This window comes from Pithys albifrons, chromosome 3, assembly GCF_047495875.1.
Source record: "Pithys albifrons albifrons isolate INPA30051 chromosome 3, PitAlb_v1, whole genome shotgun sequence".
Taxonomy (NCBI): domain Eukaryota; kingdom Metazoa; phylum Chordata; class Aves; order Passeriformes; family Thamnophilidae; genus Pithys; species Pithys albifrons.
In genome coordinates this window covers 10512112-10539655 of record NC_092460.1, presented here as the reverse complement: position 1 = coordinate 10539655, position 27544 = coordinate 10512112, and the positions used below count along the sequence as shown (strand labels likewise).

The 27544-nt window shown below is 43.6% G+C and overlaps 1 protein-coding gene across 2 annotated transcripts in view; it reads right to left on the bottom strand.

Annotated features, from left to right (window-relative positions):
• The window catches only part of GRIP2 (glutamate receptor interacting protein 2), a 252171-nt gene that overhangs the window by 45780 nt on the left and 178847 nt on the right, over positions 1-27544 (bottom strand). For both annotated transcript variants that reach the window (XM_071550449.1, XM_071550450.1), the window contains exons 2-7: positions 13150-13230; positions 10074-10209; positions 9126-9271; positions 6245-6331; positions 5882-5957; positions 5147-5292 (exon numbers count right to left, since the gene is read on the bottom strand). In XM_071550449.1, coding sequence (XP_071406550.1) covers positions 5147-5292; positions 5882-5957; positions 6245-6331; positions 9126-9271; positions 10074-10209; positions 13150-13230 — 672 coding nt within the window. The remainder of the gene's footprint in view (positions 1-5146; positions 5293-5881; positions 5958-6244; positions 6332-9125; positions 9272-10073; positions 10210-13149; positions 13231-27544) is intronic.

The following is a 27544-nucleotide window of genomic DNA, read 5'->3' as shown; positions in this document are numbered from 1 at the left end:
TACAACAATTCACTCAAGGAAACAACCCCTCTCCCCCACTTTTCTTTGGGTTAAATAGTGAGATCAAGGAAAAGATTGCTCAAAGGCTCTGCAGTAGTCACATCAACAGTATTAAAAGCACAAAAAAGGAAAATCAGAAGGACATCACTGTTATAGGCTTTTTCCCAAACAAACAAAAAAGAAAATGCACAAAGATACAGGATTCCACTTTCTGAAGTACTTAGAAGTCTTGTGGCTGATGACCAGCACACAAACCAGCCAACTTTTCTGTGCTTCAGCACCAGGTTTAAAACACTACCTCAGCTGCTTCTTTGAGCTACTCCAGTGTCAGTGGGAGTCACTGCAGCACTGCCTACCCACATGCTTACAACAGCCTCCTTTCCCCATCAGACACTACAGGGGTAACTCATGTTTAAAAGATGCATTTCTGCAATAAGCCTAATAGATGCTGTAAGTGACACCATGAAACTCCTACAAAATTGCACCTGTTAGTGTAAACTGTCTGCAGCATACCTATCCATCTCTTCTGAGGAAGGGGGAGGAAAAGAAAACCTGTGTCTCTGGTTGATTAGACAGAAATTCCCTCTACGTCTATTACATGCATTTGCTTTCCACATTACCTAAAACCATCATAAAGAGGTGGGTTTCACAAATGTGTTATCCCCATCAGAAATCCATGAGTAGTTGATTCCACACAAAAGCACTCATGGAAACCCAGCCATTCACTTCGAAGGAAAAGCCAGCAGAGCCCTCTGAACACCTGATGCCTCCTCAGCCCTTAATTATTCATAGTAAGGCTTTTCCCTTCCAAAGCTACGCTCCACTAAAAATGCTGATGTTACTTGGCTGCAAAGCTTGATGCATGGCTCATTCTTGTTCTCTGATAAATGGGACCACTAATGCAGATCTGGGAAGCTAAGCCACAGCAAGGTCTTTCCTGAGATTTGCTGAAGGTGCTGAGTCTCTGGAGACAGAAATTTACCTTGAAAATTCCCCTTGGGGATCGCTCAAGGAATGTTTGGCCTCTGGTCTACTCACCATGCCCTTTTTCACAGAGGAGGAAGGAGGAATGAGCCACGTTAAAGGTTATGCAGGCTTCAAATAAAACACTGTTTATTCTCTGATGAAAAGGACCACTGGGGAGATCCGCAGGTCCTGGTAAAACGCACAGTCCCAGTTTAATCAAAAGATGCACAAAGAACCCAGCTAAAGCCTGCAGAAGGTGCACTTAAGCCTCTGTTGGCAAAGGAAGCATCAAGAGATTGAGGATCTCTTCCAACAGCAAACACCAGCTATATGTTAGTTTTGCAGTCTGTGTATGCCCAGCACATATCCTCTGAAGAAGGACACAGATTTATATCACTCCAGCTGATGGGAAGAAGATGAGGAAAATAAATTCATGAAAAGAGCTTGCTGGAGTGTTACACCTTTCTTAGCAAGGAAAATATCAACTTCTCTCCATTTTACCCAGCATCCAAGCTTCTTAGGTTTACCAAATGTTTCCCAGAGAGGTCTCAGCATGATGGTGAGAAGAAAGAGCCTCAGGACTGAGGTTATCAATAAGACTGTAGGAAAACACAGTCCTGCCTCCAGCCCATGGTCACTCCTCTCAGTGCACATAGCACAGGCCACCTTGCCATCCCTTTTAATTCTCATCTTCAGTGGCATAGATGAGAATTGCTCCAATTGCATTTTATAGAGGCATTTGTTGAGGAAATACCAGCCAATCCTCTATTAATTATTCTAGGGAAAGATGTGGCTCAAATCAAAGGTCAGGAGTCTGCAATCTAGTAATATCTGTGAGGTGTGATTAACATGGGGCTATTACGCTCAGTCTAATTTAGAAAGAAATATGGAGGGGGCAGAGCAGACCATGCAATAACTTTACTGTAAGGAGTCAATCGGCATTGCTGCATTGGCACCATGAGGGGTTTCAGAACCATCACATACAGCTGCAACCTCCCAGGAGAACACAAAGGGTGGTGCAACACCTACTTGCACCTCTACACTTGAGGGGTACTGACCAATATTGTGATGGATACAAGGAAAACAGACTCTGCCTCAGTTTTTCAGACATTCCCAGTTCCAAAGACACAAGACAGCTGATCACCTACCACATAAAGCTGGGATTTGGCAGATATTTTCTATAAGATCTTTCTCTCAATAGCTTGTTTTGGAGGAAATACTGTAGGGGTTTTTCATACTTGCACTTGGTTACTTTGAGACTTACTTGGCTTTGCTCACCTGCCTAAGGAGGGATGGCTCCTGTAACCAGCCTGGAAAGTGCAATTGCCTGGGAAATAAGGGACGTGTGCTGGTAGGGATGATTTTTCCCTGCTGTAATACACTTTGTGAGAGAGTAGGGAATAGAAAATGAGAAGAAGGGAAAGGGGATAGGGGAAAAGGGGAAAAAGCGAAAGGGACTTACCTTGCAAATGCAAACAGATTAAACCAAAAACTCCTAGAAGAACCCAACCAAGGAGCTGCTCACTCCCTTCCTGAAACAGGTCTTGTTTCCTCCATCTTCACAGGCACATGGAGGTATTTGACTTCCTGGGTTCCACTTCAGGCCCTACTCTCAGCAGACACTAAGAGGTCACCCATTTGTGGGACACTACCAGCCCTCCAACTCCATCAGCAGGAGAGCCTCACAAGCCTAAAACTCTTCAGCCTAAAACGGAATGGATAGAGAGGCAGCCAGAGGAAGGGAGAGGAGGAGATGGACACAACAAATTGTTTTGCTTATCCACCATCTCTGGCTGAGACCTTTCCCCCATCATGAGTCAACAGTAAGAACTTTCAGTCCATTGCCTCAGTTCACGGCACTCAGCTTATTTACAGAGTAACTACTCAAATATCATTTTCTGTCCAATCAGTTTATTTGTGGTGGGGTTTTTTTCTTCCCCCTGCCTTTTTTAAAAGGCCCATAAGATAGAGTGCCACCACAGGAAAGCATCTGCTCATTGCAAGGTTAATCTGGCATCAGCAAAGGGCAGAGATCTTCCCAATGCCCAAGGGAGGTGCATGCCCAGTTGGCACTCTTTTTAAATGGAAATGGCAGATTAATTTAATTCCTCCAGTGGCCTTGAGAAATCTCAGCCAATTTGATTAAAAGCCTGCTGTGGCCCCATCCTACACTGGTCTCCCTGGTGAAATCCCAAGGGCTGGGGGATGCTCGGTGGCAGTGGCAAGTAGCTCCCTCACACCAAGAGCAGGGATGGCCCCATGCAGCTCATGCTTAGCACACAATTTTGGCTGGAAAACCACACAGCTGGCTGGGGAATGCTGCAATTCAGTGCTCCCCCACAGCAACCTTGGTCTCTCACCAAGGACAGGTGCAGAAAAACAACATTCCCTCCTTGAGGGTCAGCCCACACCATCCCAGCACATACAGCTGCAACAGAGAGCGAGCGTGATGTAAAAAACCCTGTTTTCCCTGGGGATGAAGAGGCCAAGCACCACTTTATGGAGGTGTCCGCAGCCCCTTAAACAAGTTTTCAAAATCTGAATTAAGAGTGCTTCCTTCAGGCTAAAAACATCCCCACAGTGCTTTCAGCACCTGCTCTTCCCTTCCCTCATCATTTTCCTGGGGCTGGTAAAGAGAATGGCTGTAATAGTTGTGAACTGGGCACAATGTACTCATCTCCCATTGCAGTTATTAGCTGTTGCCTGGCAAAACTCTCTGCAGACGCTCTTTTAAGCTATATATTCTGCACCATCTTGCCTTAAAAGAAAGCAGGACAGGCATATCCCTTTACAGGGTTGGGGAGAGCCCTGTCTAGGCAGAACTACCGAAGAAAGGGGCTGTTTCTACATCTAGTTCTGGTCCACAGTATAGGAACACAAGATGGAGAATCACTGCATAAAATCCTGCCAACCCTCCATGTTCACTCAACCCTAAGACTTTTAGGTGGGAGTTACTCAAGAAGAAACATCAAGACACCTTCATGACTATTTTTGCTCCAAGTCAGGTTTTAAAACGGCTTTCTGCAACATAGACACTAGGGGACCACACCAACAACAAGCCTCCCAAAAGGCCAATTTCCCATGCATTGTTTTTTGCTACTGTTCAGACAAGCTCTCTTATGCTGGTGCAACTCTCTTGCACATGGCATGGAGCAAATTCTGATGTTCTCCGCTCATTTTTGGGGGGTGATATGGGTATCCAGTCCTCTCAGCTTCAGATCCCTCTTATCTTCCTCCACACTGACAAATCAGAAAACAACCTGATATCCTGGACTCCTGTTCCTCACTGGATCTTAGGCCAAGACATGCAGGAATGTTTTCCATGATTTGTGGGAAAGACTCCAACCTAGTCCAGCTCATGGCTCCAGTGGAGTCAGAAATGCCTCTGGAGACATACATGCAACATCAAAATCTAACACACAGTTCAATGAGCTTCTAGAACCAACACAGCTTCGAACTCTGTGATAACCTCAAACTGATTAACTATGCTCCCTGCAGTAACAGCTGTGTGTCACAAAGCCAGCTCAAAATGACTTTACAGTGGCTAATTATAAACCCTTTCCCAGGGTTTGAAAGTGAAAATCAAATAAAAAAAAACCTCAACTACCAACCCGCCAAACCTTCAAACTTAGTATCTACCAAGTAAAATGCTTTTTAGAAATACCCTTTGCCCTCCAGTCAATTCTGTCTTATTTGGGGTCAACCAGTTGATCACCCCTCATTTATTTCTGAAGCAGATCTGAAGTAACATTTCTAAGAAAGGGAATAGCTCCAGAATAAAGTAGGGTCAAAATTCAGAACCAAAGCCACAGCAAGCCTCTGCCCGCATGCAGCTCACTCCCCTGCACACATTTAATAGTACTACTGCAGTGCTAGCAGAGTGATCTAGTCCCCTTTAACTCTGACTTCTCTTATGCCCTCTTTGCCTGTATTACAAAATCCCTTTTTCCCCTACTCTTCTAAAACCTCTCATCATTCCTATTGAAACATATCACTGGATAAGGGCATTTCAAATGCATTTAACTAAGCTGGCTTTGAACTCTACCCCCTACACCCATGCTGGCAGCACATCACCCAGCAAATTTTCCACTGAAACAAAGTACCCAATTACTGTCTCCAGTCTCACATACTTTCCAGGCAATCAGAGAAAAAGCTGCCATCACAACCATCTTGTCCTTACCCATGATGGTCACATCATACTCGATCTGGAAGAGTGCCTCCTGGCTGCACTGCCGCAGGATGTTGAGGGCGTCAGCGTGGGTCATGCTGTGCAGAGGGATCCCATCAACGCTCAGCAGCCTGTCCCCAATTTTCAAGGATCCTTCCCTGTGAGAAGCCAGAGGCAATTTTTTTTTGTGTGTATATGTATTTATTTATATTTAGATAAATAATCTCTATATATTTATATATCTATCTCTCTATGAATATATTCGCTATATACCTATATTATCTATATATAAATATATATTTTTGTGTATATACACACACACATATTAAAAAGTCAATTACTCTTATCCTGTAGGAACTGAACACTCACTGGGACAATAGTCTCAGTTATTTATAGTACAAGTCCCATCATAGTAAATTAGGAGCATGAGAGTAGATAGACTGGCTCCTGCTTTCCAAAATAGCATCAGCAAATCATCTGCACAGGGCTAATGAATTGGCTGCCTCTGGAAGAGGAGTTTCTGCTTGTAACTTTAACATCTAGACATGGGTGAGCCTGTGAGCATCAGGTCCTCCCTCCCCACACACCACAGGTCCCACACTGCCTCTGTCACTCCACACCACCAGCATGAGTAGCCTTGGGGAGGCACCAGCAAGGAGGACAAGAAGGACAGACATCTGAGAGCAAGCTGAGAGTTGCTGGTCTGTCTTGTGAAAGCAAATGCTGGAGGTGTGACACGAGCAGTACCTGTCTGCTGGGCCACCTGGCCTCACGTAGGTGAGCACCAGTGGTCTGGACTTGTGCCAGTCTTCATGGGCTCCCCCTGTAATCAAACCGGGAAAGCCGTAAGTCACTGGAGGTTTGAAAGTCTGAATGAGAATGCTGAGAAAGAAGGGACATTTATCACACCACAGCTGACACAGCCTGAAAGCAAAATGACTGCCCTGGATCAAGCAGCTGGCAGTCCTTGAAGGCTGCAAGGGATACTATCCGGGACATGATTTTACTGCTCAGCTGAGGTTTATGAGATTCACCTTCTTATTTTCCCCGCTTCCCAAATCACCTCTGCCAGTACTTGCCCCTCTGCTTTTCACTGTAGAAGCTACTAACCTCTCAGCACGAAGCCAAAGCTGTTGCCTTCCTTGTAGAGGGAAACTTCTATGGTTTTGGGAATAATGCCAGCACTGCTCTCTGGAACTAAAGGAAGATAGAAAGACCCAGTTACCTCCAGAAAAACACTTTCCAACCAGCCTACAAAATATATCAGAACTCACCCAAACAGGACTGAAATTAAAGTCCAGCCCAGCACCCACATTGTATCCTCCCTGTCTGGTGGCAAAAAGAGCCCAGCCTAGACACACGAACCTTCGGCAGAGCCAACCATCACGTTTTGGGATGATTTTACCAGCTCAGTGTTGCGCATCACCCCTCTTGGTTAATAGTCTGACATTCAAGTAAAACCATCTCGTTTATCAACTGACTTTAATATGTTCAGCTTTTCTCAAAAGCTTCTGCCACAGATGGAAACTTATTAAAAAAAAAAAGGAGCAGCATAAGGAATCAAGTCACTGGATGACCTTAAAGAAAATGAAAATCCCAAATCCTCAGTGCAAAAGGTTGGGCTTTTTTCCCTTACCTCTCATATTTTGGATTTAAAAAAAGATTAAGTGAATACTTTAAACTGCTCCCAGAGGCAATTCAGTAATTTTATGTTAAATACACAGTACTATTTGTACAAAATACAAAATGTACAAAAGTAAAGAGAAAAGAAAGAAACTGTTTCTAACCCTTGCCATTCCCTGCTATTTAATGAATTATTGCACTACTGCAGTGAATATAGGACAATTTCTCAGCCTTTGCCATCCAGAACTGCACATGGCATTTCAGCCAGGTCCACTCTGAAAATTTTTAATCTTCAAACCAAGTACCATGAATGGCCAAAAGCATTATGAGAAAAAAAAGATTAAGAACTTGACTTCAACCTGGCAAACTAGAGCTGAATGTTACTCTAGGCACACTGGCATTTCCCTTGGCTCAGGACAGGGGTTTTAAAGCAAATTACCCTTCTGTCCTCACTGACCACATTGGTCCTCACTGCCAAGCACCCTGAGGACTTGCAACCCACGCCCAATTTAGGGTTAAACTAGCCCAAAAGACATACAGTGGAGGCATGGTACCACCCCACAGGCAGACAGCCCTGGGGATAAGGCTACAGCAAGGACAAATAAACCTCCAAAACACTGTCACCACTTTGCTCCTGCTGCTGCGCACAGACAGCTAACAGGGACACAACCTAGAAATACTCCAGAGGGGAAATGCTCAGGGCTCAGGAAGGCTCCCAGCTACAGGCTGATACTCAAATACTAACAAAAGTGTATAAAGCATTCACAAATGAGTTCAGAAACCATCCAACTTCTGTCCTAAGCATCAAAACATGAAGTGCTGCACAAAGCCTTCCATGAGATCAGTGGAAGCAGGGAAACTTAAGCTAGTGTTAATATGGGACTTGGTTTATTTATGAAAGAGAATGATACTACACAGTGGCCTGAAAACTAGACCTGCTCTTGCAAGGTCTCTTCCAAAGAAGGAAATTACAAAGTGGGGAGAAAAATTAAAATCCACAAGCATGAGCTATTGAATTGCACAGGATTTCTGCTTTTCACCCAGGGGAAGACAGGGAGAGAGAGATGGGTGCAGACAGCAATACCAAACCCTCACAGCAGATAAAAGCCCACAATGAATAGGAACCAGCCAATAATTGACAATTCTCTGTATTTTGCAGTGTTTCTTTGTTTGGATCATTCATAACCAGCCCAAACAATGTCACTGGAGAGAAGTCGGTATCTCAGTGTGCTCTTCCTGCTCATTCAGAGCTGAGGACATTTTGCATCACTGCTATTTATTGAGCCATGTGGTGTTGGCACCACTCCTGAGCTGGGAAGTACAGCTTATCAGATTCCTGATAGCCAGATTCACAGCCACAGAGAAAGGTTGAGTGGTCAACTCTGTGGAGCATGAGAACATGGAAAATTTGACCCACAGTTGGCTTTACCAGGGTTGCATGCTCAGTAACATTTACAGTAGAAGAGAGAAATGATGGATAGAGATTCATCTAATCCAGATTAGATTTTACTTTCTTTGGGGCTTGGCATATTCATCTATACATTCAAGAATTCTCACATAAAGGCAGCAGCTACAGCAAAGCTATGAAGTGTAAAATAACTTCTTATCTGGGGCAAAATGTTTAGATTTCATTAGTTTTGTTTTTCCTGTCATCTTATTTTTAGTTGTTCTATTTCTTCTGCCCAATCATCTCTGATTGATCTGGGTAACGGGATGAGTAATAACTGGGGAGATTGTTTTCACAATGGAAAGACAGATGAGAAACTGCATCGAGGAATTTGTTTTAATCTGAAAACTCAATCATCAAAACAAATGAGGGCAAGAGCACAGAGTTTCCCATGTCAGGACACAAGCCCTGTGAGCTGGGCTTGCCAGCTCCTGCCAGGGCCCCTTACCTGGACAGCAGATTGCTTCAGCTTCCCTTCTGAAAACACATAACACTACAAAACATCCTAAGGACTAACAGCTCTTGCCACAGTTCCAAAAAGAGCATCTGGCAATAAATGTTTAAGAATGAATAAAACCTCCCTTAGCTACACTCCAAAAGGGAAAAAGAAAAACAAGCTGAAGCAGCATCAGGAGGCAGATTGGCCTGTGCTACCAAGTCACTCTGAGGCAAGACAGACCTAATCAGCCATCTCCTGCCGGTGTGCATGAACAGGCACCCACTGTGCTGGAAAAAGCACTCTGCTCTGACTGCACACAGCTCTGCAGCATCCACTGCTGCGCTGCAAGCAGATGAAGGCAATGACAAAATGCCCCTGGACACTGCCTTGGCCATGGCAGCCAATGCACAAGCAAGTCCATCTGCACCCCAGGACAAAAAGCATCCAAGAAGAGAGAGCAGCATTATCAGAGAGGCACCCACCGGCTGGCGGAAGCTCATACTCTACTTCCAGCACTACCCTTTCGCCCACGTTTTTCAGCAGGCTTATGATCTCATCATGCCGCAGCTTGGTCAGGTTAATGCCATTCACTGACTTGATGTAATCCCCGATGTTCAGCTGGTCACTTCTGCAAAGAAAAAAAAGCAAAAAAAAGCAGTAGTAGCACAAAGTTTCTACTACATCCAGCCTGGACACGGCTGAGTGGGAACTGGAGGAGTTTTTGAACAAGCCACCAATGCTGGTTTGATCTTGGCTGTCTGCTGTCTGATTGCATGTGTCTGCTATAACAGGGAAGTGCTAAAATTGAAGCCATCTATCTTTCCTGGTGGCAAGTGTTCAGATCTGTACATATAGCAACAATCACAGTGCACACATTCACAACCTCTCTTTTGTTGCTCAGTTCCAATTCTTGTAGAGCAATCAGTCAAAGAAAAGCACACCAAGAGCTGTCTGAAGAAAAAAATCCAGCATGGAAAAACAAAACATCTTTCCTTTTGTCTGTTTTCTGCAAAACTGTTCGATTATCCTTTCCCTTTCTCTGGTTCTTGGAGCCTTTCTTTGCCCATTCCTTTTCTGAGTCAATAATGTTACTTACAGACTCAGTATTCAGAACAGATACAATATTAAACCACTTAGCTTGATCAAGATGTATTGTACCATGCAGCTCTCCTGACAAGGCTGTCTAATTTCACAGAATCCCAAATATCCGTACACAAAATTTCAGAGCATAATTGCATAGAGCAAAGGAAATAACTCAAAATAGAAGACATTCTACTTACTGAATCAACAACTTTGCATTCTGGGGCACTTGAAAAAAGGGGTTGGGTGCCAACTACTTTAATTATAACTCTATTCACTCAGTAGCTGGAACATGCAACCATTCCTCTCCATTTCTGCTGTGCTCTCTGCACCCCATTTCCATTTCTCACCTTGCAGCCAGTCCTCCTGGCCTCAGATTGGAGACTCTTGGCTTTCCATCTTTGTCTGTGCCACCTGAAATGGTTAACCCAAGGGTGCTTCCTTCCTTCTTAATCAGTTCCACAATGGTGACTCCTCTGAATTCCTCTGAAAGATAGGGAATAAAGACAAACATGTCAGTAGAAGGTACATTCTTCTCAACCCCAAGGACACCCTTTTCCTACAGATAGTGGGAAAGCAGAACTAGGATGATTTGCACAACTAACATGAAGAGAAAGATTCAGTCTTCTTAGAATTAAGTTGTGAAACCGAAGTGTGTCCTGCTAGACCCACAGCAGTGATTGCATGCAGGGCTGGCAGGCCAGACCAAGGAAGATAAGGCAGAAGAGTTAGGACTTGAGAGAGAATAAAAATCTTGTGTTTCAAGGTGCTGGAGGCAGTAGAAGAATTCAAAACCAGGATAATGGGATCTCAGCAATGGTCCAGGGAGATCACCTCAGGAATTATGTTTGATATAGAGTGGGGAGGGTGTTAATAGGGCTACATGTCAGGCAGGCACAGTTGCACAGTAGGAAAATGCTGTGGACCTGCAGCACCTGCCTGGATGGACAGAACAGGGTGAACTTAAAATAGTATTAAAAAAATATCACAAGTCATCAATACAGTTGGGAGATAAAGAACACAATGTGGAGAGGGGTGAGATCCTGTCATCATCAGGGGAAGGATGGGAAGACATGACCTTCATTCATTCACAGCAGTTTTCCCACCCATCTGCACCTGGCCCAAGTCAAACTCCCTATTACCCACCTCACATACAGCTGGAATTGAAGACCTGACTCACTTCTATAACATCACTTGTTCCACATTCACTGCCTGCCATAATACACGTGCCCAGGTTTAGGGGATGCATTTGCCACACCTGCTGCACCAGTACTGCTTCTCCGTGTGGTGCAGAGAATGTACACTTTACCTTGCACTAGTCCCAGACAATGTTCTTGTCTGTTCAGCACTTACCTATAAGTGATCTGGTAACAGTTTTGATCCCAATACATCTCGTGTCTAGGTTTTACAAAAACAGGGTCCCTAAACTGTTCCAAATTATGGATCTGGCATGGAGAAGGGCAGTAAGTTAACAGGAGAGCCAGCTCTGGCCCAAGGAAAGACCAAGAGCTCTGCAGACCTGGCAAAAGGTAGCTCTGCGTTACTCCTCGTGACAGCCCTCACACTGTTTGCTCAAAGTGAGACTAGCCCTTGGGCAAACAGGATGACTTCCACACCTTCCACATCTTAGAGCCTCCTCTAATAAGGTTTTACACAATTTGCCTACAACATGATCCACTCATCTCCACTATCTCCCACAATTTTACAGGAGAAAACTAGTTATCCTCACAGAGGGTACCTTTCTCCAAGTCTGTGCAGGAGGAGGTAAAGGTGGGCATTGGTAACACACAACAAATAGCAGCCCCACAGATATAGACTAAAACCCATGCTGCAAATGGCCCAAGAGCTTGTTTACACAGAAAACCTCACCAGGCTTGAACGATGCTCTGTTCCCAGAAGAACTTTTGAAACATCTTATACACTATGACTTCCAGAGCAAGGTAGGACCCCTTAAATAGCATATTGACACAGAAGATTCATGCTGGTTCAGGGCTTCCTCCCTCCATCCAAAACACAGTGTTGTTTGGCACTGTGGTGCCTCATCACTAGCATTTTGCTCCTGTGTAAAGTCACCATGACACCAGAAATTGCACCTCACTTAGAGTCCTGCCATGCACTACCTGTTTTGTCAAGCACTTCCAAGAATAGTCTGTGCACTTGATTAATGTGAGCAGGGAACCTCTTTGCAATCTAGCGCCAGTCTGGCAGGCGTTTAGGCACTGCTGGGCACCCATTTAACATGGCACTGGCAGCTCGTTGTAAAAATGTCAGGTCCATAATATTTCTGCTCTTTAAACTCAGTTTTGATCCCTTGCCAACTACAGTAACTTAGTTTTTAATTCCCCAACCCGGGATCCCAGGAGCTGCCAGAAACTTGGGGGGGGCTCCCCACCGTGCTGGAAGGAACACCATCCGGCACTATCCTGCAAATTTCCTCTCAACTACAGACATAGCTGATCAACACAGATGGTGCTGCAAGGGGAGATTATTAGCTCTTCAATGGGGTTTAATTTTGATCCTTGATAACTGTTTAAAATGAGAACTCCCAGAGTGCAATTACACATTGTTACAGGTTCAAGGACAAATCACTGCTCCAAAAAAAAAAAAGGCAAGTCCCTGAGATCAATAGATCAAGGTAAGCGATAAGGGATTTTGACAATGTCCCTATAGATCTACTGCCACTGTCACAGACACATGCAGACTTGAAAGTGAGCAGGTTAAGGAGGATCTGATCCTTTGAGACAGTCTTTAAGTGCCATATGAGAGTAGTCTTGGATTTCTTCTGTTGGCATAGATGCCTGGATTTTGCTGCTCAAAGCATCCCAGAGCAGGAACAGCACACCTGAATTTTGCCCTCCCCACTGAAATGCCTTGAGCTGGGGTTGTTGGACATACTGACTCTTGTGAGCCTCTCCTTATCAGGGCTGTGGTACAGTAGTAACATATTGCAGAAGTCCCAGAGGATGCAGAATATCCCTTAGAACAACTGCTGAATGATGAAGCAATAGCAAAAGGGCCTTGTTTCCTCCCCATCTCCAGTAACACACTAAACCAAACATGTGACTGGGTCGCTTATAGTCAGAAGTCAAAATCAAGACCTTGGCTTTCCTAATGAGGGAGATGAGTAGTCCAGAGCAGCCTATCCAGCACCATCCTATCTGTGGGTGCCAGTCCAGTGCAGGAATCAGTCCTTTCCTGTCGGCCTGTAACCATCACCAAGAGCTTCACACAAGACAAGGATTGTACCAGCAACATACCACTCACTGAGACCAGTTACTACCATCCATTTTTGCCCTCCAGGAAAAAGCCTTGCTGATAGATGCACCAAAATCATTGTTGGAGGAGGGTTATCCATTTTAGGAGTATCCAGGTAAAGTGTAATGGATGCCCCAATGTTTTGGAGCAGGAGTTGATCCCCTCCTTTACCTGGGATGCTTTGCCTCCTGGAGACCAGGGCTGCGTCCATTCCACCAGAGTCCTTGCTCCCCTTCGAGTAAGGGCCATCGTCTGTGAGCAGAGCAAACACAGAAGCTGAAATTAGTACCAAAAGCCAAACAACTGAACCAGAGCACTTCAAAACGTTGTCCTGGTGACACTGGAACTGTGATCATATCTGTATCACAGACTTTAGACAAGAAAAAGCATTACCAGCCTCGGCTTTGCACTGCACCATGCAGGCTATCCTGCCTTTTAGAGAGCGAGGGAAGGAAACAAGAAGGTAATAACATTATCTGATTTATTCCTCTTGGAACTAATCCATTAGGAGAGAACAAAATTCCCTTACTCCTGTAATTATGTGGAACAGCTGAGGACAGAGAAAGCTGTGGCATTAGTCTCAAGTTTTAAGCCTGTCATTATGCTTGTGAAGAAACTTATAGTCTTTGGAAATGGACTTATACATCAGGACACTAACAGGGCACTAAATCACTATACTTCAATGAAATTGCCTATTCTTATAGATCCCCATTATTTCAAAGTCACATTTTCCTGCTGCTGTTCCAGCCTCTGTACAATATAGAGAGCACCTTCTCTTAAGTGATTTTAAAAAAATAAAAAGTCAAAGAGAGAATAGTATTATGCACTGTAAATGCACCACCCAGTATAAGCTGAAATTTAAAGTATCAAAATGTCTTTGCATTTTCCTATTGGAAGACTCTTACAGAATTATCACAGAGCTTATCTGCAGACATCTACAGATCTCATTGCCATGCACCTAAAAATGTATATTTTTATGTGATTTCCTAAAAAGCTGGTGCTTTTTCAATCAATAATTTTCAGTAACCATGTAGTATAAAATAACTCCCATTCTCAGTGACCACATTCCTGAATTACCAGCCCCAATTTTTCAACAGTTGTACAGGTTTAGAAGTTGTACATGACAGTTTAAATAAGGGTTACTGAAAACTTTATCCATTTATACCTGTCCACAGCCCTTAAGTTGTATTTGAGTTACAGAGAAGTTTTTGTCTGACTCCATACAAAGTGAATGACTTTTGTCCAGGCCCATTCCAGGAATCTGTACCAAGAGGAATCAAACCCAATGTTCAGTTGTTGGCAGTCCACTTTCCCAACAAACAGAAAAATGATGTTGTAAATTGAATCACATACTCAAGCTCAAGGCCTTGAACACTTTTTAAAAGTAAAATGAAATAAGCTTCCACCTAAAGTAATTTCCAAAACAAATCACGGGAAAAAATTATCCAGTGTTAATTCTTGTTGCCCCAGCTGATGTAACTTCACAAGTTGACAAAACTCAGTGAAAAGCATTGGCTGAGTCAAATATGCACTTTCAAGCCTAAAAAGCTGAAAAATAAACACTATTTAGTTTGTCAGCCCAAATTTTGCAGCCCATACAAGGAGAATGTAGATATTCAGCCCTGGACTCTTCTAGTATATCACTTCAAATGCTTTTTCATCACCACTAAATTGCAGCTTTCTAATTAACTAAGAAGTAGCATTCGGCCCTGGGGCATCACCAAGCTATGCCAAGCCACTGCTATCAAAACACTTTAACCTTGGTACCCAAAAATCCAGGGCCTCTGTGAAACAGGGGAACAAAGCTCTGCCTTTCAAAAAATAAGAGGAAGAACATGTAGGGTAAAACAGCACTGTCCTGACCACAGAGATCTTGCAGCATGGCTCAAAGCTGACAGTGAAAGCAGCAGCACTTGGCTGCAGAGTTACAGCAAACACCACGGTGGGCCATTGATCTCAGAGAGGTGCTGGTACAGCCTGTAATCACTTTGAGAGCAGAAGGCTTGAATGTGAAATCTGCATTTGTAATAGCAGTGGCTCCTTGGGTGATGGGGAGGCCAGAGTCAAGGTTAATCTGGACTTAACGCCTCGGGAAAAAGTATAATTTAGTTGGGACAGTTTAGCTTCAGCATCGAATTTTTTTAAAAAATAAGCCCTATGCCAGCTCTTCTTCAGTAGCTGTTTGATAGTATTAACAGATTCAGAGCTTTCAATTTCTGCCACTGTTGGCCATGTTCATCTTATTTTCTCTCTCCAGATTTTTCCTAATATCCTGCCTTACCTTCTCTCCATCACCCCATCCCTAGCAGAACTGAAGAGTTAGATCAACACTGTCCTGCTCCTTCCCTGGGAAATAGCACATTGCTTTACACTCCCAAGCCATCCCTGTTGGTCTAACTGCTCCCTGCCCACATCACTCAGCCCCAACAGCTACAACCTCCCTTTATTTCTTTCCCAAATGTGACAGCGCACTGGAATAGGAACCTCAAAGTCAGGATATCCAGCACGAGGCTGCTTTTTCAGCACTGGAGGCAGTTCTGCAAAAGGCACCCCCAATATCTGGGACCCCCTGGGCTGGAGCCTCTCAACGGCACCAGAGCATGCCAGGTAACCCAGGTAATGTGCTCAAGGCAGCACCATTCCGCTGCGGATGGGATCCCCGCATTCCTGGGAAACCACACAAGATGGTTCAAAGCCAGCTCCATAATCTGCTGGCAAACTAAAGCAGTGAACCATCTGTTTCACATAAACACACCGTCCTGGACCAGCAGCCACCAGCACCCTTCTGTGCTTCATTTCCCCGTTACAACCCCAATCAATGTTGATAGGAAACCCCAGGTCGCTACTGGTTACCCTCGCTACCCCAACAGCTGTTGGCAAACATGCCTTGGCTTCCCTTTCAGCGAGCAACCAGGTTGCCTGTGCGTTAACAACAGCTTCCCCCACCAGCCAAGCGGCCAAGAGCAGTGACCCGAGCCGCGGCCGCTGCCGGCAATTAGCAGCTCACCCCGGCCCCATCCCACGCTGCTCCGCTGACAGCCCTGTCAGCCCGCAAGTAATTAGCACCACAGCTCCCCTTCCTCTACTGCTTCACCCTTCCAAACTCAGTTGATTACGTGAAAAATGCTTGGGTTTTTCAACTCATTATCTGGCTAAAATGTTCGAACAGGAAAGGAAGCTGCCACGCGCCGCCTGCAGAAATGGGAATTGGTATTTGCTTGCATGAGCACCCCCTGCGAGCGGCGCTTTGTTCATTTGCAGCCGCTTTCCTGCTCTGCCACTCAGGCTGGTATTAATGGACTCACTTTTTCATGAGCTGCCTTTTTTTTTTGTTTTGCGGTAGGGGTTACTTTGTTTTTTGGTTTTTGTTTTTTAAAGGAAGTCCTTCTCTTTGTGCTCTCAGTTATTTCCCCTGCTTAGCACAGCAACCGTTCAGAGGTGAGGCTGGTAACCTGCCTGATTGCTCAGTCGGCCCAAATCGCAGCACCAACCCAAGCACTGAAAATTCATTAATCTCTCCACTCCATAAAATTGGGAAAATAACTCTTTTTTTTTCTTTTTTAATCCTGTGCAGGCTGTTTGTGCAAGCAATCAGTGCTGGAGCTATTAGAGTTGTATTTTTCAAGCTTTTTCTCTCACACCAAGAGGGGCAAAAGTTTCCAAATAAAAGATTGTGTAATTGATGGTTTTCAAGCAGCAACGTTAATGCTGCCTCTAGGTCTTTCAGAAAAGCTCATCAAGCACATAAGACCCTCAATAAAACTGAGAGTACAACACTCTCCCTATGTGGATCCCATGGGAATTAGTGGCAACACAGAAAAGTTCGTGTAAGACTTTGACAAGTTTTTTCAATTTCAAGGGCTTACTAATACCAGGGAGAGAAGAGCTCCCAAGTCCCTGTACCTTCACATAGGGCTCTGAACTCTCCTCCCCTGCAACAGCAGTGCATTATACATCTTGTACAGTGATAATAAAGAAAAGATAATCCCCATTTCATTCCCTCAAAAACAACCTGAACAGATGAAGGAGTAGGAAAAATCTCCTTGCTTTAGCTGAAGTATACCAGGGGTAGGAAGAAAGGAAGGTCAGGGCAAAACTCCACTATTCCTATGGGCACAGGAACCAGTATCTCCTGACATCAGTTAGGTATCAAGCCATAGCCTGTTAAAATGGGGGTGGAAAAGCTTCTTCAGAAAGAGCATTGATTTAGGAGTTAATTATCCTCCCTGTGGGGGGAAATAGGAAGGATTTTTTTTTCATTTAGAAGAGTTATTAGTCCATGCTATTAGCAGAGATCACCTCTTAATGAAAATCAGCATTGTCTAAATAAGATTCTGTGACAATTAGGCTTGCTGTCTGCACGTTGTTAAGATTCCTGGATTGCTTTAAGACAGTTCCCGCAGAGAAAGTGCATTAATCTTATGGGAAGACCAAGAGGTAAAACCTCCCATTTGTTTAATGGAAAAAAGATGGTTGGAGACAGTTATTTTGCTATAGGGTAATTGCACTCCTTGTTTAGAGAAATTAATACTAAACCAGCATTAAGAACCAGAAGCTGTTCATGCTAAGGCAAGCCAGTATTTTTTGCCAAAATAAAAGCATGAAGCTGGAAGCAGAAATCCAAATGACTAAAACTAAGTGCAATTTGCTCCATTTTGAAGAGAGTTATTTCTGTAAGTCAAGGGAGGCATTTATCAGTAGTCAGGCAAAGAGCAGTCAGGGCTATGTGAGCATGGGTCAGGCAGCTAGCGATGATTCAAACTGTGGCCCTGGGAGCTAGTCTCCAAGGCTTGGGATTTTAAAGATCTCTGAGTCCCTGAAGATGCAGACATATACTTCCAAAACAGACTATAATCATCTAGCTGTATCTTTAGGCACCTAATCACCTTTAAAAAGTTGAGACATTACTAGAAGGAAGGGAGGGAAAAAGTGATATATCCACGCACATCCGTTCTGAATCTCAAATTGGTGTTTAGCTCCCAGATGACAAAGCCTGGCCAGGGGCTGGACCGCAACACAGTCCTTCCCACCTCTCCCCTGGCTGGCACTCGACATGACATCACATACAGAGGCATTTTATGCACCAGCAATGGATTTGGGTTTGTTGCATGACTGTACACATGTGACCCTCGAGCACATCCCCCCAAGGGCAGTTTGGGGTAGCTCAGCCAGCTGTGTCAGCTCCACTGGAGAGCAGCACAGCAGTGGGCTCCCATCTTCAAAGCACTTACCCTTTAACAGGGAGACAAGTAGAGCTAGGAGGTCGAGGTCAGGGAAACAAAAAGCCCATGGAATACTGTTATAAATAGATTGTATGATTTCCTGAAGCTACTTAATTACAAAGTTCTCTGCAGAGTAAGAGCTCCTCCCAAGTCTTCGCTTCAGGCAAGAGATTGTTTGCATGAAGGATCCCACCTTTCCCCAGCCTTCCTCAGCAGGTGGCTTGAATTTTCTTCTGCTCAACTAAATCCACAGCTCCTTAGGCCCTCCAAAATTTGTGCATGAGTTCATGAGTTCATTAAGGCCAGTGCAGATGCTCAGTTCTTTTCCCATCTCTAGAAATACACAGCTTTGGCTCTGCATCATTAAAGTTAAATAAAATAAATAAATAGAGCCCAGACAAATGGATGAAACACATTCATCAGTAATCTCTAGACTACTTTTCTTGGAATACTGCAAAAGTTGAGCTAAAGCATGAGACTGCCCTACATAAAACTAGCCCACGCACACATGAGTAATTACACTAAATCCTTAGGTAAGACAGGCCATGCTCCTGTGATGTGCTCAGAACAAGAAAAAAGAAAGTCCCTTTTGCTTTAGGATTCTGCAGCACAGTTTCACTGTCATGACATTGATTTTTGCTTGTTGCATCGGAAAAAAAAAACCCCAAACCACAAAAACAATCTGACTTTCTAAGGGCTCAGCATTTCCTGGCTTTTGGAGTTGGGGTGGGGCTTTTGGAAGTATGCCAGTGAAAACCCAGTACGCATCACAGATCTTCTCCCTCCATCAGCACAAGGCACCCTCCATGTGACTCTGTCACAGCACTAACTCAGACTCAAGCAAGGCTTTGAAATTATTTTTTTCCTTTCTTTGCACCAGGAAGCTTAAAAAATTACCAATCTACCAGTGAGCTCAGACTGGAACAGACCAAGGTATTTTGAGAGCAGCTCCTTTTTAATTTCATAAATACATGCATCAATAAAACTGGTATAAGTGGCAAAGACTGCTTGTTGTGAAGAAGAGTCTCATATTTGTCCCTTTACTGGCAAATACTCAGGAGGTACACAGAGACAAATGAGAACTTGGGTAAATGTTTTCTCTTAACTTTTCTTATCACAGATTTCTGAGAGAATAGCCATAGAAAACACTCATGACATACAACAACCACACTTACTGAAAATAAAGTCCTCACCCCAAAGTCAGCAACTGAGCTTTCTCCCACTTTCCCTGATAATTCTGGTGGAAAAAGCATTATCAACCTGCTGCCAGTCCCCGTGCTGGCCCTACTGCAATGATGCTGCACTCCCAACCCCAGGCTGGGAATGTGCTCCACTAACTGCAGCTTCTTTTGCCATCAGAGGTTGTTGTGGCAGCTCCTCCATTAATTTCTGCCGTTGTTGCTTCTGGCATCTGAGCCAAGAAGAACTTGCCCAAACCTTGAGATTTTCGAAGAGGAAATTGCACTTCTTAATTTCTTCTCCTCAATAGACACAGCATGAAATTCATCTCCCCACACCCTCCATCTCTCTCTTTTTCTTCTAAAGTCTGTATTCATTCACCTACCAACCCTTCTCAGGCATGTATAATTTCATAACCACCTGCTGCTTTATTCAAAGGAATCAGATCTATGAAAGATACAATAGCCTATTGTTCAACAGAAACTGTGTGCTTTGTTCTTCTGTTTTTTTTCTTTTTAATAAGAAACCAAAATTACTTTTATAGGAATAATTTGTTTCAAGCAATCATTTTCAACCGAAATGCTGTAGATAGTTATTTGCATAGCAGTAGCCTTTATGGGACCAAGATACGAGCCAGAATATGTCCCTGTTACCAAGCAGGTTGTCTTCCACGGGATACCACAGCATATTTCTTACCCCCTACAAGCTCTAAGCAGGTCCATAACACTTATGGGAAAAGGTTCCTGCTTCTTAGGAAGATGTGAGAACCGTTTCTGCATTTAGTAAACAAGTAGATAATCTACTTTAGTGTGTGTGTGCACAAAGCCCATCTAGGCTGGCTCTGCAGAGAGGCCAGGCTTTGGAGAGATTTAACCCACATCGACTTTCACAGGATATTAAACATCTCTCAAGGACTGATCCAAGTCCCATCTGATAGGAATAAATGCTGGCTTGCAGTGCCAGCGTCTGGTACTCCTCATGCTTTCATTAAATACATGGCATTCCATAAAAAAGCATAAAAGGGAAGAAATTAAAAAGACACAATTTAAGAATCTACAGTCAACCTGCCATTACAGTTATGACTTTTATATACCAGAGGCATCACTACAATGCATTGTTTGTCCCCATTATTGCTTTGGAAGCCAGTATAGAGTAACTTCATTTATCTAGGCATATCTGAGGGAGCGTGTGATAGACGACCTGGATGTATTTCTTAATTTCCACTCAATATATACTCAGAGAAAAAAATATTTGAAAAACTGAGTAGAATTTTTTTATTAAACCTAGCTCCTTTTTTTCTCCCCTGGTTTTCTGTGAAAATTAACTTCCCATGCTGTGTGTACATCCATCCATCTACTGTCCTCTTGCACCTCTGGAACTCAGTGGCCAATATCTATCAACCTGGAGGAGAGAGAGCACACCCTGAAAGAATATTATAGCCTTGTAACTTTCAGTAAAAATGTGTTTTGAGTAGAAAATACTCAAATTATTGCTCTCAATACCAGCTTCACAAGTCCTTTTTCTCTACATGGTATGGAGGAGACCAAGGGATATTGGATGCAAAACTTGAAAGTGCATGTTCTTTTGGTCTTCTGCTCCCAGAGAAGCTTATGTTGTTTTCCTGAAGTAGCCTGTGATTTCATTTCTTTAATTTAAAAGTATCAGGGATGACTCTTTCCTGCATTCCAGTGAGGACATGCTTTTGTGCATTAAGTTAGGCTTACTAAAACTTCTTGAAGGATTGCGTAGGCTGCATCTTCAGCACAAATCCCTTTTCCCAAACAAAACCCAAGCATCTTCACTTTAATCCATCTCTTCCAAAGAATCCTCTAAGAACATCCACACCAAGAAGATCCTTTTCCATTCAGTAAGCCCTCTCCAGTTCACTTTTCTTAAGTGCTCCCCAGCAAGATTTAAATTTCTACTGGGGATAGAGACTTCCCTTCCTGCAATCCTTCTCACCCTCCCAGGCATTCTCAGGCAGCTTCATCACTTTACATTTATGAATGACCTGGTGGAAGGGGAACCCACACAGTGTCTCACCCCCTTGCAGGTCATTTGCACGCACAGACACACACAAAGAACATTCACAGTAATTTTGTGCATGAGAGACAAGAGCAGTGCAGAAACCAGCTCAATGAAATTATTATTTCTCAATGGTTCTATTGCCTGAAATGATGTTATTAAAGTTACATTTTCCAGTCAATCTGGCAATTTCTCTTATTAAGCAGCGTAGACTGTACTGGGGAGAGTCCAACACTAAGCTGGAAAGATCAAATGCTGCTGATATCCTGATTGTGTTATCTGAAGAAACTACCTTTCAGGAGTAAAAATTAAAGAGGAGTAAGATACATTTGCATACTAATCTTTCATGAAAGTTATCCAAGTTAGCAACTGTAATATGGTGAGAAATGACCGATAAAGTCAAACATTATTTCCAGGGAAAAATGTCTCACTAGATACAACTGGGTTTATTAATCTATGCAGCAGGCAGGAGTAAATCCTAGCCGGCAAGGGAATACAATTCTCCCTATTAATTCCACATAAGCTTCCAAACTTTTTCTTGAATATGAAGGTGGGTAAGAACGCAGCCTGCTGAATCCAAACCCTCAAGACTTCCCTTCTTTCAAGCACCAAATGCCACACTAAATGATGGTGGAGTGCAATCAAATAAAAAAGACAGCTCTATGGTGGGTTTTCAATCAAATGAAATTAAATACTGTCAGTTTATCAGACTTTAGCACTCAAATCACTGGTGCCACTTAAGCCTAGCAGCCACTATTACTTACGTGTTTAAAAACCCTGGAGTTAGTCAAAAAGGGAAAACAAGCTTCATTTTAATGAAAACCATTGTGATTGCTTTCACTGCACAGCATTTGAGTCTAAGCTGCCTCCCGACTAGGAAGGCTTGTCAAAAGGCTATGCCCAAGCAGGCAAAAGCTTTTATTTTTGACATATCAGTAGTTAAAACCTAAAAACCGTATCAGTGTGAATTGTAATCAATATTAAAAAATATTTTGTCTTTGCATTTCACATTTTTTACCCTATAGTACCTAATTCTGGTCTTGGACTCAAAAAGGTCCAGGGAGGACACGTGGAGACAGGACTCAGGAGTCATTGGCAATGCCAAGAACTGAGCACCCTCATACACAGCCTGGGCGGGAACATGCAGCACAAATCAACAGATGAGGAAAACATAACAGGGAGCAGTCAAGACTTCCATCTTTTGAAATGAAATCAATTTGCTGCAGTGACAGTTTTAGTAAATTCTTTGACCTATTTTGCCTTTTAAAAACTCCCTTTTGGTCCCTACAATGATCGCTTTAAAAATGGCACCTGTTGTTTTTCATTCTCTAAGATCTTACAAAAGAACTATTAAATCAAGAGGTTGTTAACTTCCCAGGGAGGAAAGGAGTTTAAGAAGTACAGGTTGTGCTGCACTGAAGAGAAGGGGAGAAGGCAATCTGACTGGGAGCATGAGCATGGCAGGAGAGGACATAACATCAGTGGAGATGCAGAGAGGCAGAATTTGTGTATGAAAGCTATAGAGTTGCACCCTAGATACTGGAACATGTGCATGTCCTCTCTTTCCACTGAATATGAAGAATTAATCACCTGGTTCTTGTGTTACAGAGTGTCTTGTCATAATGGATGGGAATCTGTCTATAAATTATTTGTCACTCTTTAGGCAATTCAGAGGATGGTTCACAGGAACTAAACTCTCTGACCTGTATTATGCAGAGGGTGAGACTGGATTTTGAATGGCTGATTCACAGCCCAGTCTCAAAAAAACCCAAAAACCAAAACAGGTGAAGGTGCCATTTGGTATGAAATTGGCTGAAAAGAAAAATCACAGTTCAGTGAACGGTAATTTTTGTCCATAATAAGCCTCTTCTGCAATTCTGACTAGCTCAGAGCTTGAGATCCCACCTTAAATGAAGCAGGAGGATACATCAATATTTCTGCAGCAGAGATAAAAAGCAACAACTGATAAGCTACCTTCTTCAAACAGAGAAAAACTGGAATACTGGCTTCCCAACATATACATGAATGTGAAGTAGAGAGTTAGAGGATCAGTTCTGAAATAAAAGGGGGAGTAATAAAAATTATCATTGGCTATCCTTGAGTTTGTAATTAGAGTGTTGAAACAACTGGTTTTAACTCTGGGCTTTGCCACAGCCAGATAACATTTCCCAGTTCAGCAGGTAAATAGTCAAGAGCACATCTCTTATGGCAGTCAGTAGATAGAACAAAGGAAAACCCATTGAATTCACCACAGAGGGAAGACAAGGTGGCAACATTGTACCAACATTCAGACTGACAATCCTTTAAATGGGACTTACTACAGTTTTAATATCTTTCTTTGTTTTACTCCTATAGCACTTCCCAGAGAGTCCTTGTTACACAAGTAAATTATGTGCTCCCAAGAGAACATGCCAAATTTGAGCACCTATGCTAAACTTACAGCATACAGTGTGGAGAGCAATTAAAAAATGGTAAATGAATCTCAAGGAAACTTGCTAGGAAATATCACTCCTTAGATTAGGAGCTGGGAAAAGTCCCTTCTTACACTGAATCACATCCTGCTTCCCTGCTGATCTCCAGCAGCATCATCTGTTTGACGTGGGCAAGCCCTGCACCAGCAAGATTTAACACGGGGTGGGCAAGGGCAGCCCAGGAGGGCTTTTGCAAGGAAAGTTATCCCGCTATGTGGCCAGGTTAGCACCCTCTCTCTGCTCCCAATTACAAGCCTGCTCTGATTCAGGGAAAAGGCCAAGAAAATGAAATGAGGTATCAAATCTGGGAGATTTGCTGTGCCAGTTCAAGAGGTGGCTGATTCTGACACAGGTCCACGCATGGTGTGAATCAATCTCAGTGCCAACAGCAGTAAGAAAATCTATGCAAACCACAAGAAAACAAAAACCTCCAGGCAAATCAGGCAACAGGAGAGATGCATTTCAATGAAGCAATATTTAATAGAAGAGTGAGCCAGGGATTAAAGAGTGAAGCGAGAAAGCAGATCTAGATAAAACCTAAAGGATGTTACCAGCACTAGCATAAGAAAGTCAAATAAACTATGAGAAGCAAATATCAAAAATGTCCATGACCTTGTTTGTTACTGCACTGATCTTACCATATCAACTAGGCTATGGCTTCAGAAGAAGAAATGAAAAACCAGAGTTGTCTGGTGAATCAGGACACCCCTGGCCAACTGTAGCCACCTCCCAGGCACATACTCAGCCCCGTCAGCGGCAAGGGCAGGGCCAGCACTGCACACAGATTGAGCTGGGAGAACAAAACAGCCTAACCCAGCAGAGAGCAGAGGTAGCACGTCCACAGCTTTCTCTGAAGTAAGGGGGCCCATACCTCCAACAGTTCCCTTCATCACCCCGTGAGCCAGTGCACCGAGGTATTTCACAGCCAGGTTTGCCAGTGATGGGATGATCCCTCAGCTGGAGCTCCCAGCCCAAAATGCAGCCCCCAAGGTTTGGGAGCCCCTTTTAGGAGCACCACAAAGACAGCTGGTACTGGTGGAAGGTGACATCATGTTCAAATGCAGTAGGTGGCAAATCAGGTGCTTTATCCCAGATTTGCACTGCATTCTGATGCAAAGTGCTTAAAAGCCAGTGGGAGTCAAGAAATAAGGAAGAAGTTCCAGACAGCATTAACTATTTTAAAAGAAAGATTTCCAGCACCCCATTTAGACATGTTTTCAGCTTATCCATGAAGCTCTGCTAAACCTTACTAAGACTTAATTCCCATAAATGTGATTCTCCCTCAATGTTCAGCTAAGTAGCAGTGTTTCAAAAAAGTAAATACCAAATCGTGGGAGTTGGATTATTCATTCATGTGGTAAAAGCCATTATACATGAATATATACAGATGTTCCCACTTTATGACTGATCTAAACATATGTAGATTCTCGACTCTGACACACAAACCATCTATTATGCAATGGCCCATGTATGCGCCTGGGCTGCTTTTATCCTCAGCTGTGTCAGGAGGATTCACAGGAACTGTGTGAGAGATGGAATAAGCTTATGGTTAAAAGACTAAAGAAAGTTTAAGCAAGAGCCTCTCTTAAAATGAAAGGAGGGAGAGAGGAGAGAAATCAAAGAGCCAGGGAATATCAGATTTAGAAGGACAACAAGACGAATATGAAAGTTTCAAAGATCAAAGTTATTTGATGTTGGAACTGGTGCAGCCTGACCTCATCAAACCAGCTGTTAAAAATTTGCCTGAGTTGCCCATTAAATCTTGCTTCCAACAAGCCCCCTGCTCCTGTTTTTACCCCACTTCTTGCTTCCCATTAAGCCTTGACTTGGCTTCAGGCTATGCTGACATCCCATCCTCCAAACAGGCTGATGTCCAAAGATCAGCAGAGCACCCCTCTGATGAAAGCACATATCTGTTTAATATCAAAGATGGATGAGACCCCACTCCAGCAGAGTTACTAATGCACTCCAGCTGTTTTACATGGCTGCCTTCATGCACACTGTGGTGCTAGTTTCCAGTTGCTTTACACTGCACAGGTGGTGCAAAGCAGGCACAGAACCCAGTGTCAACTACAGCCAGCACAAGAATTCCCAAAATGTGTGGAAATTCCTGGTGAAATAAAGAACAAATTACTGCAAGCTGTGCTCTGCAACTCTCATAAGATGCTAATTCTGGGGAGTACCTGTGAGCAAACAGAGGCAGTCCTGGGATTAGTCAGGAGCACAACAGCACAACAGCCACAAGGAGCCACAGGACGGGGAATGGGGACATTGGTTAAAACAGCACTCACAGTCTGGTAAGAGTCCAAGTTCTGACCATCACAAAATCCAGAGGGACTGGCTCTTGGCAGATTCATGCCAAGGACTGAGGAAAAGCCATTTTTGCATTGCCCTAGGCAGACACTTGCTCCCCTTTGAACAAGGGAGGGAGTCAAGTTGAACCTGGGTAAGATAGGGTGCAGCAAGCCCTCCCAAAGCTGGGCTGAGCAGCTCCAGCAGCACAGCTTCACCTTCACCCCAAGCCTGACCTCTCCCCATATACCACAACCCAAGGCCAGGCACAATTATACCAGAATAAGAGCATATATCTGAAAAGATGCAACACACATCTGAAAGTTCACAGCTGACAGTTTAACAGCTTACAGAGGATGGGAAGTAGTGATGAACTCAGGGAAAATTCAGGTGTAGCTAAAGACTACAGAGTCTCAGGAAGAGAGGAGATGTATGTGACAACCTTTCTCCACACAGGAATGCAGACCATTAAATGTAATGCTTCACATTATGCTTCCCAAATACCCACTTAATTTTGATTCAACAAGGCACTTGTGCTAATAAAAATTAAAGCCAGCAGGTTCTGTCAAGTGTGTAATGGATGTGTGGAAGAGCAGCATGTGCAGGTATTTCTAAAATTAACTATGAATACTAAAACTGACTACTTTCCCAACCTCTAGAAATCTGGGGAACACTGCAACCACTTGGATACAAGCACTTAGCAGGGTGCTGGTCAAGTGCCTGCCCAGCCCCTCACCTCACTAAAGATCCTCAGGACTGTAGGGAGACATCCTCACACCAGGTATCTCCTGCTCTGACCGTGCTAACCTACAGATGGAATCTGGATGTCTCCAAGCGCAGATATTGCCAAATGCTTACTTCTTGCCACTGCATGCCAGAACCAAAGGCAGCTGCCAATGACACATTTCCACCAGTTTTGCACACGTATAGATGTGTGCGGTGCAAAAGAGCTGAGTGTGTACTCAGGGAGACAAGAGGGAAGAGATGGTCTCTGTGAACATTAGATACAGCAGATCCATTTAATGACTAAACACACATGATTGTTTGCTTATAAAACGCGGTGTCACATAAATCTGCCAGGAGCTAATTGCCTATTATAGCTCATGGTGCTGCTCGAGTTGGCTGCTGAATGATAAAGGGACCTTTAGAAAGGAGGGAAAGCCAGCGGAGCTCCGCTCGCCCACCTCCACCGCAGCTTCCAAACGTTTTGTACTCCAGTTCCTGCAAGGTGAATACTTATCTCCCTCCTCTAAGTGATGGGGTGCCTCTGCCAAGCTCGCTTGAGTGGGGAGGCTCTGGGTAAATTGAAACACAAGGGGGAAGATGAGTTTCTTTGATTATTTTTTAAGTTATTTTTACTGATAACAACAAAGATTT